The sequence below is a fragment of the Ramularia collo-cygni genome, assembly GCF_900074925.1.
Source record: "Ramularia collo-cygni strain URUG2 genome assembly, contig: RCC_scaffold16, whole genome shotgun sequence".
NCBI lineage: Eukaryota > Fungi > Ascomycota > Dothideomycetes > Mycosphaerellales > Mycosphaerellaceae > Ramularia > Ramularia collo-cygni.
In genome coordinates, this window is record NW_019716270.1 from 532,949 (window position 1) to 545,915 (window position 12,967).

A 12,967-nucleotide genomic window follows, 5' to 3' on the forward strand; every position below is an offset into this window, starting at 1 on the left:
GATAACTTTCCAGAAGACCTCCCTGTAAGCTGTAAGAAGGATTCAAATTGAGGTTATGAAACTGCATAAGTTAGGTGCCCGCGAGGAAATGGTGTGCAGACAAACATGGCCCCGTGATACACACCTCCTCCGCCATTATCACCGCGACCACCTTTCTCTTCCTCCACTCTCACCCACAGGACCACAGGACTAAACAGGAAGCTCCCAAGCGATCCCAGGGTTCACAGCCCCATTCCCACTAACCSACCCCGCCTCCTCATCATCCAATTTCTTCTGCAATTCGTACTTATCATCCCTGACATCCACACCAGGGGTGTCCTCCGCCCATGTGAAATTATYCCCAGTAAAAGACAAATCCCACGACGACCCTTCTTTAGGCTTCAGGGAAGTCTTGAATATCGCCGCCGCTTCATCCACATACCAAGTCAAAAGACTTTGGACTTTTGCCACAAACTCCCTGCGGATCACATCACTTTTGTCGAGGTAGGCTGTGACACCCAATTGGCCATGTATCATATAAGAAGCTTCCTTTTGATAGGCGAGATCTATACATGTTTCAACGATACGCGGGTCGAAGATGGTGCCGAAGACGGAGAGACCGGGTTTGTTGTTTGCGAGAATGGCGGGGCGAAGGCGCGAGATGAAGAATATATACGATGCGAGCCAGGCGTCGGGGTACTCACGGTCACCTAGTTCAAAGTCTGAGTCGGGGGCGTGTTTCGGGACGCTGGAAGATGCTTTGTTAATTCTGTCATGATGTTGGGAGAGGGGATGCACTCACTATTTATGCTGCAAGCCCGGCACGGTGAGAGGTCCACGGATGGAATGGTCCCCATACTGGAACAAACCGTAGCGTGGGAAACGCTGCTTCCATTGGCTTTGTTCGCCGGAAAGGCTATACTGGCCGTCGCGCCAGAACAAGCCCCGCCAGAAGGCCCAATCACGCATGTGAGCCTCCCAGATGCTGCCGGCTATGATGTGAGCATTGTGGGAGACCCGGTCCGCATGACTGATTTGCATTGGAGGGTCGACTTTGTAGGTTGGAAGGCCCATCAACGGAATATGCACGACCATTCCCATTTGATCGCGATGTTCAGCCATGTACTCGGTTTGCACCTTTCTCATCAGCTCTGCCGCTTGATCGGCGGAATCAAGACCCAGGACGCTGGCGAGGTCGTCCAACTCCGTGGGATCAAGGTCGCCGTTGCCTAACTCCAAGAGGACGAAGATGTACAGCTCGGGGAACTGTAGGTCTCTGCTCAGACCGAGCAACTCTACCCATGGACTGGTAGTGCCGTACTTGAACACATCCTTTGTGTGGTACATCAAGTATTGGAAGAGGAGGTCTTTGAGTACGAGCTGACGACTGCTCAACAAGGTAACGGCACAGTAGTAGTCTGTGTATGTAATAATACTGGCGAGGCGCYCGATCCCCAGTCTGACGATGTCCCTTGGATCGGTTTGCGGCCGCAGAGGCAGGTGCTCCAAAGCCACAGGCAAGTCGTAAAGGAGGGCAAACATTACGAAAAGATCATGAGCTGCTAGGATTCCAGGGTGTACGCCATCGTAGAGAGAGTCCCGTGGTAAGGTGTATCTACTAATGGAGTACTTTGGAGTCATTGGACTAGAAGGAGATGAGAATGCCGGCAAGGGCTGGTCGCCGTTCTGAGTGATCGTCAGCAAGTGTCGCGAGGGTTTCAACTCTCAAAGACTTGCCCTTTGGGAAAGATTGAAGGTCACGCCGTCCCAGACAAGCGAGAGAACCCACATGTCGGATTGAATCCCGGTTACGGGATGGGGCATGGATGTAGGAGTGATACCCCATAGTGGATTGAGAAGGCTGATTAGCATCGGTGAGCCCTTGGCGAGCTCCTTGCGATCTAAGACCAGCCATTCCGAGGGACTCGGGGTAAGTCTGACGACGATGTCGCCATCCGACTCTCGTAGATGGTTGAGCAGCTGGCTTCGTTCCCACGGTATTTCTGAATTCATGCTGCTGAATGATGTGGGGGTTGAAGAGAGGAGAGAAGAGGTATATTACGCATTGGAGGGGAGAGAAACAGCGATGGAAGTGGGTATGGGTGACAAAGGAAATGAACATATTGAACGTTTCCGGCGAAGACTTGACTATCCCAGGAATGGAAGGTCTTTGTTCATGTACCATAGAGGAATTCAGGTTGAAGCTTAAGGTTGTGCATTCAATGCTTTTTTGCTCTCTACAATCCAAGAGGCCGTCATCAGTACTTTACCGGATGCATCCACAGTTTGGCATTTGTTCGTCTTCCATGGCACCACTTGGCGCGTGTTGCCAACAGCGCGCTAAGTAGGTGAGATGAAATTGAAGATAGTATTAGATGAGAGATGTATGCAGTGATGATGATTATTGTGTGGCGGAGTGGGTGGGAGGAGAAGAAGGTGGTGCGAGGGTGATGTTGCCAACGAAGGTGACATGATGTCTCGGCTGACCTGCCACAAGGGTGTCGGCGTGGATTGATTTAGATTAGATCTGATATATATTAGATTAGATTAGATCAGTCGCGATCAAATCTGAGCTAAATTGAGCGCGGGTCGGACGCGCAGAGACGCGAACTTCGACCGTCCAGATCCCCTCGTCTGGTCTTGACATATTGCCACGAAAACACTGAACGATCCACGACTTTGCCGACAGATTTCCTTCATCCACGAGAAATGCAGCGATAATCAGCAGAATTCACAGGCCAGACCGGCCAACGCACACTCTCCATCATGCCGGTGCGACGAAAGGAAGGAAAGTCGCGGTTTGGGGCCAACAAACCCGGCCAACTGTCGGATCGAACGCGACAACCCAAGAGCAAGACGGTCGATGCGGGCAGTTTGCGATATTCCGAGCAGACTTCCAACAATGAGCGGATCGAGGCCACTCGACTGGGCAACCAAATCGACGATGCTCAGGGATTCGAGAGATTTGAGGCGGGAAAGAAGCGGACGGGATGGCTCTGCAACATGCACAGCACCGCCATTGAAGACTCCAAGGTGCCGGGAGGGAGGGCCGCCGTGGATTTCTACTTCATCAACGACGAGGGCGAGTCGTTCAAGGCCAGCGTGGAATATCAGCCCTACTTTCTCATCGCCGTCAAAAAGGGCAGGGAGCCCGAGGTGGAGGAGTTTGTCAAGCGGGGATACGAGGGATTGGTCGTGGCGGTGGAAAAGGTGGAGAAGGAGGACCTCAAAATGCCCAATCACTTGTTGGGATATCGAAGGACTTTTCTGAAATTGTCCTTTGCCAATGTCAACGATTTGATGGCGGTACGACGAGCAATCATGCCGATTGCCGAGAAGAACAAGTGCCAGACGAGCGCCATGGACACATATGCCGAAGTCGCCAGTGCAAATGCTGGATTCGATCTGTTCGAGGACGAATCCGAACAAGACCGACGACGCACGGGACTTGCAGATGCCAGCGACTTCATCATGGATATCCGAGAATACGACGTGCCATATCACGTCCGAGTCGCCATCGACCTGGWTATCCGGATAGGAAAGTGGTACACGGTCGAAGCAAAGCACGGCCACATCAAAATGACGTGCATTGAAGAGCGATTACAACGTGCCGACCCCATTGTCATGGCCTACGATATTGAAACGACAAAACTTCCCCTCAAGTTCCCCGACGCTGCCATTGATCAGGTCATGATGATTTCATACATGATTGACGGCCAAGGTTTCCTCATCACCAATCGAGAGATTGTATCCGAGGACATTCAAGACTTCGACTACACCCCAAAGCCGGAATTCCAAGGCCCGTTTATGATCTTTAACGAGCCCAACGAAGAAGCCGTCTTGGAGAGATTCTTCACTTGCATCAAGGAAGCACGGCCGACCATCATTGTCACATACAACGGAGATTTCTTCGATTGGCCGTTTGTGGAAGCACGTGCCAGTGWGCATGGCATGGACATGTACCAAGAGATTGGCTTTCGGAAGAACAACGATGACATTTATCAGTCAACTCATTGCGCACACATGGACGCCTTCGCCTGGGTGAGCCGTGACTCATACCTCCCACAAGGAAGTCGTGGTTTGAAGGCGGTGACAGTGGCCAAATTGGGCTACGATCCGGATGAACTCGATCCGGAATTGATGACTCCCTACGCACAAGAACGACCACAAACCCTCGCAGAGTACTCCGTCTCGGATGCCGTGGCCACATACTACCTCTACATGAAATACGTGCATCCCTTCATCTTCTCGCTGTGTACCATCATTCCCCTCGGACCGGATGATGTGCTGCGAAAAGGAACGGGGACGCTCTGTGAGATGTTACTCATGGTCGAGGCCTACAAAAAGGAGATTGTCCTCCCTAACAAGCACGTCCAGCCACGCGAGGCTTTCTGGGAAGGCCATCTATTAGACAGTGAAACATATGTCGGAGGACACGTGGAGAGTATCGAAGCCGGAGTGTTTAGAGCTGACATACCCACCAACTTTGCCGTGGATCCGACCGCGATTGATGATCTACTACGAGATCTGGACGCAGCGCTGAAGTTTTGCATTGAAGTTGAAGAGAAGAAGTCCCTGGAAGATGTGGAGAACTATGATGAAGTTAAAGCTCAGATTGTTGACCGGCTGACGCAACTAAAGGAGACTCCAAACAGACTGGAGAAGCCACTGATATACCATTTGGATGTCGCATCCATGTATCCCAACATCATGACGACAAATCGACTGCAACCTGACAGTATGATTGACGAATCTGTCTGTGCTGCTTGCGATTTCAACCGACCTGGAAAGACTTGCGACCGGAGAATGCCGTGGTCCTGGCGAGGGGAATTCCTCCCGGCGAAGAGAGATGAATACAACATGATCCGGCACGCCCTCGAGAATGAGAAATTCCCTCCAAAGTTCCCCAACGGTCTCGCCCGAGCTTTCCATGACCTCAGCTTGGATGAGCAGACTGGCATGGTGCGGAAACGCTTGACGGACTACAGCAAGAAGATCTACCACAAGATTCACGAGACCAAGACAATTGAGCGAGAGGCAATCATCTGCCAACGCGAGAATCCCTTTTACGTCGACACTGTCAAGGACTTCCGAGACCGTCGTYACGACTTCAAGGGAAAGCAAAAGGTGTGGAAAGGCAAGACCTCCGAGTTGGAAAAGGCCAATGCCGCCGCAAGTGAGGTTGAAGAAGCGAAGAAGATGATTGTCCTGTTTGATTCTCTCCAACTTGCCCACAAGGTCATTCTGAACTCCTTCTACGGATACGTCATGAGAAAGGGATCTCGCTGGTATTCCATGGAGATGGCTGGTGTGACTTGCCTGACAGGAGCTCACATCATCCAACTGGCTCGACAGCTAGTCGAGCGGATTGGTAGACCCTTGGAATTGGACACTGACGGAATCTGGTGCATCCTCCCTGCCACATTCCCCGAAAACTTTGGCTTCAAGCTGAAGAACGGCAAGAAGATGACCATCTCATACCCGTGTGTCATGTTGAATCATCTTGTTCATGGAAAGTTCACCAATCATCAATATCAGGAGCTTGTCGATCCGCAGACCTTCAAGTATGAGACTCAYAGCGACAACACCATCTTTTTCGAAGTCGATGGCCCGTACAAAGCCATGATCTTGCCAACATCAAAGGAAGAGGACAAGAACTTGAAGAAGCGGTATGCTGTCTTCAACGACGATGGTACCCTGGCAGAATTGAAGGGGTTCGAAGTCAAGCGGAGAGGAGAGCTAAAATTGATCAAGATCTTTCAGCAGCAAATCTTCAAGTTCTTCTTGGAGGGGACAACTCTTGCGGAGACATATGGCGCTGTCGCAAAGGTTGCGAACAAGTGGCTGGACGTGTTGCACTCGCATGGAAGTACACTCGCAGATGAAGAGCTGATTGATCTCATTTGCGAGAACAAAAGCATGGCCAAGACGCTTGAAGAGTACGGCGCCCAAAAGTCCACAGCCATCACCACGGCGAAGCGGCTTGCCGAGTTCTTGGGCGAGCAGATGGTCAAAGATAAAGGACTGAACTGCAAGTACATTATCTCGTCGCGGCCCAAGAATGCTCCCGTCACAGAACGTGCAATCCCAGTCGCTATCTTCTCGGCAGAGGAGACTGTCAAGCGATACTACCTTCGGAAGTGGATGAAGGAAGATCCAGGAACGATGGACCCAAGAGATATCATCGATTGGGACTACTACCTCGAGCGGTTGGGTTCGGTCATTCAAAAGCTCATCACCATCCCTGCTGCGCTGCAAAAGGTCCGAAACCCTGTCCCTAGAGTCGCTCACCCAGATTGGCTCAATCGAAGGATCCGTATCAAAGAAGACGTCTTCAAGCAGAAGAAAATGACGGATATGTTTGGGAAGCAGCCACTCGCAGAACTCGATGCCAACAGCATGGCGCTTCGAGCCGGTGGCGACATGGAAGACTTTGGCTCCTCTGCGGTGTCCAAGCTGAAGACGTCGACTGCTGTGAGAGCTATTGGATCGCAGAAGCGGAAGACTATCGATGAGGCTCCCGTCGCGCCCATCAATCCGTACGTTACCCTTCCTCCTGTGATGCCTTCCATCACGGAAGACTACCCCGGGTGGCTGAAATACCAGAAGAAGAAGTGGAAGATCCAGAAAGCTGCTCGCCAACGTAGACGTCAGCTGTTTGGTGAGAAGCGGGCCGATGCAACGGATGCTATTGGTACTTTCTTCCGGAATCAAGCTGAGATGCTGTACACCACCGATTGGCAGATATTGCAACTTCGAGAGACCGAGTCGCCGGGTGAAGTCAAGGCGTTTGTGCTTATTGATAAGAAAGTCCATCAGCTGAAGGTCATTGTCCCGAGACAAGTCTTCCTCAACCTGAAAGAGGATGATCTTCCGGACGTCACTGTCGATGGAGTGACGGCAGAGAAAATCACGAACCACACTCTTCCCAATGGCCACCCTTCAACACATCTGTTCAAGCTTACCATGAGCGAACAGGTCTACGTCAAAGAGACGGAAAAGCTTTCCATGCTTTTCAATCATGCGTCAGTGGAAGGCGTGTATGAGAGACAACTTCCTCTCAACATCCGCGCCTTGCTGGAACTTGGCTGTGTCTGCACTTTTGACGAAAAGCAGCGCGGCGTGTTGGGTAAAGGCCTTGAGCAGGGTTTCGATCTCGACAAACTTCGCACTGTCCCTCCCAAGCGACCATACATGAGCGGCGCCATGTTCTCCTACCTCGCAATCTACCACATCTCTGCTGGTGAACGAGAAATTTACGCAGTCTTCTCATCTACCCGGCCAGAAGCTACGATTGTGGTCTTGAACCGTGCTCGTAGCGAGCAAGGCATGCCCAATGTCGACCGCATCTACGAGGAACTTTTAGCGAGGAAGTTGGAAGCGAATGCAGGCGAGCCGGGGCAGAATATGCTTGCATATCCAGACGCCATGCATTTCAAGACTGTGCAAGTGACGACCCATCGCCGCGCTCTCCAAGAACTCGGAGACGCAGTGAAAAAGGTCCAACGAGCAGAGACCCTCCCCATCATGCTCGTCCTCCAATCCCACAGTGCACAAATGCTCCTTCACGACCTGCCAGCCCTTCAAACTCTCCCCTCCCTCAACCTCCGCCCAGACGAGACGGACAAACAACTTCCTCCTCTCGGCTGGCAATCTTTCGTCGCGAAACGATTGGTAGGCCACTACCTCGACCTCGGAGGTTGGATTACACATCTCCTCGAATTTGCAAGATACGGCAACATCCCCCTTTGCAACCTCGAATACGACGACCCTCGCTTCCTAATCGATGTCTCCTACGCTCGCCGCCTCCAATCCGAACGCGTTGTCCTCTGGTGGAGTCGAGACGCCCGACCCGACCACGCCGGCCACGAGAAGGACGACGTGATGGGGGGCATGGAAACCGTCTCGATGCCTGCCGTCAACGTCCCAGGAACATACAGCTCTGTTTGTATTGATCTTCAGATCAAAAATCTGGCCATCAATACCATTCTCGCTTCTGCAGTTCTCAACGAAGCGGAGGGTTCTGATCCCATGGGCATCTCCGGCGCTGGAGCGAAAGAAGATGCTCTTGATGAGACTGGGGAGAACCTTCAAAGTGAGAATTCTTTTGCCGCCGCGGGAATCGGAGCTCTCAGAGCCATGGTCWAGAATTGGTGGCAGGAGGCCTGCAATAATAGCAGTGGAAGCGGGATGGCGGATGTTCTGGTTCAGCATCTCGTCCGTTGGGTCGAGAGCCCAGGAAGTCATCTCTACGACCGGAACCTACATTTCTACGTCCAAGTCATGCAACGCAAAGCCTTTCAGCAATTGATGTCGGAATTTCGACGCGTGGGCTCGCATGTCGTGTTCGCCAACTCGGGACGATTGTTGTTGCAGACCAGCAAAGCCGAAGTTGGTAACGCTTTTGCATACAGCGCCTACATCCTCAAAACCATGCGCGGCAAACCGGCATTCCATTTCCTCGACCTGGAGATTCGAGAATACTGGGATTATCTCGCTTGGTATGATGAATTCAACTACGGAGGCAAAGGCTGCGTGGAAGTCGTCGAAGCGGGAAATCAAGAGTTGGAAACCATCATGCATTGGCAAATGGCCAGTTTCCTTCCAGAGATCCTCCAGCCGGTTTTCGGGCAGTGGGTTGTGGAGTATATCGAATTGATGCATGAGAGGAAACGCCTCGGTCCAGGACAGAATTCAGCGAGAGCCACACAACTACCCATCCACGCGAGTATTTTCAACTCGGAAACCGAAGATCAAACCACACCAGGGAACGTCCTGGCCAAGAATTTCAGCAAACCGCTGATGAAGCAAATCATGCAACTCATCAAACGCCAACGCACGGAATCCCTCCACGAAGAACTCGTAGCGGATTGGAAATTCCCCACCCTACCAGGAAGCCATCTCAATCCCCAGAATCCCGTCCTGGAACTCGTCAAAAGTCYCATGCAAGTCCTCTCTCTCGACAAAACCATCACATTGGAAGCGAGATTACTCCGCAAAGATCTCCTCCATCTCTTTGAAATCCGAGAATTCTCCCCGGCGGGAGCTTTCTCCAACCCTTCAACCAGCTGCGTCATCCCCGGATTAAGCTGTGCGGAATGCTGTGTCGCGCAATCCATCGATCTCTGTCGTGACAGCGACCTTTCCGGCCCGGATGGCTCTCTGGCTCCGACTTGTGATAATTGCAACGCGGGGTTCGATCGGCTGGTGATTGAAGAGGGTTTGATCCGCGAGGTTCTGCGATGTCGGGTCGAGTGGATGACGCAGGATGTGCGGTGTGGGAAGTGTAGACGGGTGCGCACGAATGAGTTTATGGAATTTTGTGGGTGTGCTGGGGCTTGGGTCGAGAGTGTTGGGAAGGGGGAGGTGGAGAGACGGGTGGGAGTTTGGAGGAGTGTGGCGCAGTTTTGGGGGTTGAGGATGTTGGAGGGGGTTTTGTCACAATTGTGATGTTGATGATGATTGTTGGGGGAATTTGATGCGTCTTTTTTGCGCTGGCGTTTGGGTGTTTTTGGGGTGGGGAGTATGTGGAAATCTATCGTATGAYTGACAATGAGGGAGTTTTCTAACGATGTTGTTCGTGTGTGTGTTTGTGATAGCTCTTGTTTGTGTTCCTTCTTCCAGTCGCTATCTTGCTGCCCGCTTGCGCTCAAATACCACGACAGTAGATGAAACCCAATGCCAATGCATTTCGAAGCGTGACGTTCTCAAGGTATGTCGAAATCGTCAGGGATCAAGACAAGACAAGACGAAAAAAAGAAAGAAAGAATTTCCATCCCTTCTCTCGCTATATATAATCAACAGCGTGGAAAAAAAAGAAACATCGTGGGCCAAAACCCCCGTCTGAGACAACGACAAAAGACGAAAAATGTATGAATCCAAGGAGGATTGAACTCCTGGCCTCTCGCAAACAAGCATTTATCTTTCATTGAGATGGGTAGGTAGGTGGGTAGTAATCCCATGGGTCCTTTTGAAAGGAAGGGTGCGAAGCGAGTGTGCTGCCACTGCGCCATGAACCCTTTTCTTACTATGCGCTGGTTTTGTTTGTGCATGTGGGTGAGTGGGTGGGTGGGTGTTGTATTTTGATTGTGGTTGGATGGAAGAGGTGGAGATGGGGTGGTATGGAATGTTGATGTTTTGGCTGTGTGGTACGGTGCTGTGGGGGAGATGGGGGATTGGAGATGGGGCTTGGGAGGGTGAGGGAAGGTAAGGAGTTGTTTTTGGTTGTGGTGGGGAATGAGGGTGACATGGAGTTTCATTTCACATGGCGAGTTTTGCTTGGCGTTGCGGTCTTTTTTCTTCTGCTTGGACTTGTTGCTTAGAGGGCGAGATGTAGTGGTTGCGAGTGTATGTATGGGATGTCGTTTGATTTGTACGGATAGTGCGAAGATGAGAAAGCTGGACGAAGGAGAAGAAACGGGGAGTCAGTGGCAAGGGCGAGGATCAGACCAGTGCGATTCCGAGGCAGCTTACAGACTACGATGCCGCTCTAGTATGGAAGGCCTATCATCCTTTTAGTACCGAAGTCGTTTGACTTGGTATTTCAGAGGTTCTTTCTTGACTCGGTCGGATGTCGTTTGGATCGAGCTTCTGGTCTGGTCTGGACTCTGAATCTTCTGGTCTCAAACGAGATTGAAATCCCATTCTGGCGTTCTCTTGCAGTATCAGGCCAGACAAGATTTCCAAAAAGGCAATGCTTACAAGCAGCCAAGCAGCCACTAGTTTGCGTGCGACAGGCTCACGGAGGACACATCGAGGCTCAGCGTCACATAGACAGGGGCGACTTACTACGGTGAACTCACAAGATGCATGTTTAGTAGAGCAGCGTAGAAGGTACATCAGGATGGGATATCACCCCTGGCCAGGATAGCGCATGCCGCGAAGAATCGTACGGATGTGGAATCCTGCATTGTACATGGCATGACGCGACCTCGTTTTCGTTCTATTCCCAAATTGCCTCATTCGAGGCGTATCTGCAAAGAGGCATACGTGGGAATGCTCACTGAATTGCCAGCAGGACATGCCGGATCTAGACATGATCATTGCAGTGAGTTGAACATGATGAAATGGTCCCAAGGCTCGTGTGTAGCTGGATTGAAACAGGCATGGTTTCGATGTTTCGAGCCTTGATTGGACGACAAGATAATCCCGTAAGGACATGCATCTGAAGCAYGACTCCATTGTTTACATGTAATAGTGAAAGTGAATGGTGTTGGAGGAGAAGTGAGGCGGTTCGGGTACCTGATGACGGCCTGTCCAGTCAGCATGAAGCTTGGACCCCCGATTGACCGCGCTAGTAGCGTCACCTCCGTCGTGATGGTGTTTGAAGGCGACGTGCAACATCCAACACAACCACATATTTCCACCCATCCCCACCAATTCTCATCAGCACCATCACCRCACAACCGCCAACACACTCCGCTCCGCTGTGACGACATACGACTCCCGGCTACAACACTGCAATCCTCCCGACCGCCAACATGGCCGACGTGATGAACCCGGCCAACGTCGAGGCGCCGCATCTCAAGCGACCCACGCCCAGCTCGGCCATCGCAAATGTCGACAGCGTGGCCGGACTGGCGGACTCGGACGATCAATATGCCACGTACAAGAAGCTGCAGCGCCAGTTGGAGTACATCAAGCTCCAAGAGGAGTACATTAAGGACGAGCAGCGGAGTCTGAAGCGGGAATTGGTGCGCGCACAGGAGGAGATCAAGCGGATACAGAGCGTGCCGCTGGTCATTGGACAGTTTATGGAGGCCATTGATCAAAACACTGGAATTGTGCAGTCGAGCACGGGGAGCAACTACGTCGTGCGCATCCTCAGCACCTTGGACCGCGAACTGCTCAAGCCCAGTTCCAGCGTCGCCCTGCATCGACACTCTAACAGTCTGGTTGACATTCTCCCCCCCGAGGCCGACAGCAGCATCGCCATGTTGGGCGCCGATGAGAAGCCCGATGTCACCTACGCCGACGTCGGTGGGCTAGACATGCAGAAGCAGGAGATTCGCGAGGCCGTCGAGCTGCCCCTCACCCAGTTCGACCTCTACAAGCAGATCGGTATCGACCCCCCTCGTGGTGTGCTCCTCTACGGTCCTCCGGGATGTGGCAAGACGATGCTGGTTAAGGCCGTGGCGAACAGCACCACCGCCTCCTTCATCCGTGTCGTCGGCTCCGAATTCGTGCAAAAGTACCTAGGAGAAGGCCCACGGATGGTGCGCGATGTCTTCCGCATGGCGCGAGAGAACAGCCCGGCCATCATCTTCATCGACGAAATCGACGCCATTGCCACGAAGCGATTCGACGCGCAGACGGGTGCYGATCGCGAGGTCCAGCGTATCCTCCTCGAACTCCYCAACCAAATGGATGGTTTCGACCAGACATCCAACGTCAAGGTCATCATGGCCACCAACCGTGCCGATACCCTCGATCCCGCCCTCCTCCGTCCCGGTCGTCTGGACCGAAAGATTGAGTTCCCCAACCTTCGTGACCGTCGCGAGAGACGTCTGATCTTCTCCACCATCGCCTCGAAGATGAGCTTGTCGCCTGAAGTGGACATGGACTCGTTGATTGTGCGCAACGACCCGCTTTCAGGCGCAGTCATCGCTGCGATTATGCAAGAGGCGGGGTTAAGAGCGGTGCGCAAGAACAGATACAACATCATCCAGCAGGATCTTGAGGATGCCTATACCAGTCAAGTCAAGGGGGCCAGTGAGGCGGACAAGTTCGATTTCTACAAGTGATCACATACATTGGGAGGCGTTCTGGGAAGGCATGTAGCATAGCTTCTTTCACCCCTGGATGTGGTGAGGTCTATAGAAGTGTTTGCAAGTGGAACGCAATGCGATCGCTTGTCGCCCTTGCTGCGTAATGTATCATATCTCGTTGATGGACTATCYTCGATATCTCATTGATGGACTGTATCGTTCATGTTTCATTTGATGGACTGTACTATTCGTGATAGTGTCTAACGTCACATTTCCTTCAT

At 52.1% G+C, this 12,967-nt stretch overlaps 3 protein-coding genes and 1 non-coding gene; 2 read left to right on the forward strand and 2 right to left on the reverse strand.

The window, feature by feature from the left end:
• Positions 1-189: 189 nt before the first annotated feature.
• On the reverse strand, positions 190-1,992 carry RCC_09086 (uncharacterized protein; the record flags this gene model as incomplete). XM_023774328.1 has 3 exons in its annotated part: positions 190-727; positions 782-1,665; positions 1,717-1,992. The coding sequence occupies 3 exons, from the start codon at positions 1,990-1,992 to the stop codon at positions 190-192; spliced, it is 1,698 nt and encodes a 565-aa protein (XP_023630096.1).
• A 753-nt stretch (positions 1,993-2,745) lies between these two features.
• On the forward strand, positions 2,746-9,429 carry RCC_09087 (probable DNA polymerase epsilon catalytic subunit A; the record flags this gene model as incomplete). The annotated part of the gene is made up of 1 exon (XM_023774329.1): positions 2,746-9,429. The coding sequence occupies one exon, from the start codon at positions 2,746-2,748 to the stop codon at positions 9,427-9,429; it is 6,684 nt and encodes a 2,227-aa protein (XP_023630097.1).
• Positions 9,430-9,852: 423 nt separating this feature from the next.
• On the reverse strand, positions 9,853-9,998 carry tRNA. One transcript has 2 exons: positions 9,963-9,998; positions 9,853-9,888 (listed from the first exon to the last, which is right to left on the reverse strand). It is a non-coding gene; the product is annotated as a tRNA-Ala (tRNA).
• A 1,461-nt stretch (positions 9,999-11,459) lies between these two features.
• On the forward strand, positions 11,460-12,722 carry RCC_09088 (probable 26S proteasome regulatory particle chain RPT3; the record flags this gene model as incomplete). The annotated part of the gene is made up of 1 exon (XM_023774330.1): positions 11,460-12,722. One exon carries the CDS (start codon positions 11,460-11,462, stop codon positions 12,720-12,722), a length of 1,263 nt encoding a protein of 420 aa, XP_023630098.1.
• Between the last annotated feature and the right edge of the window lie 245 nt (positions 12,723-12,967).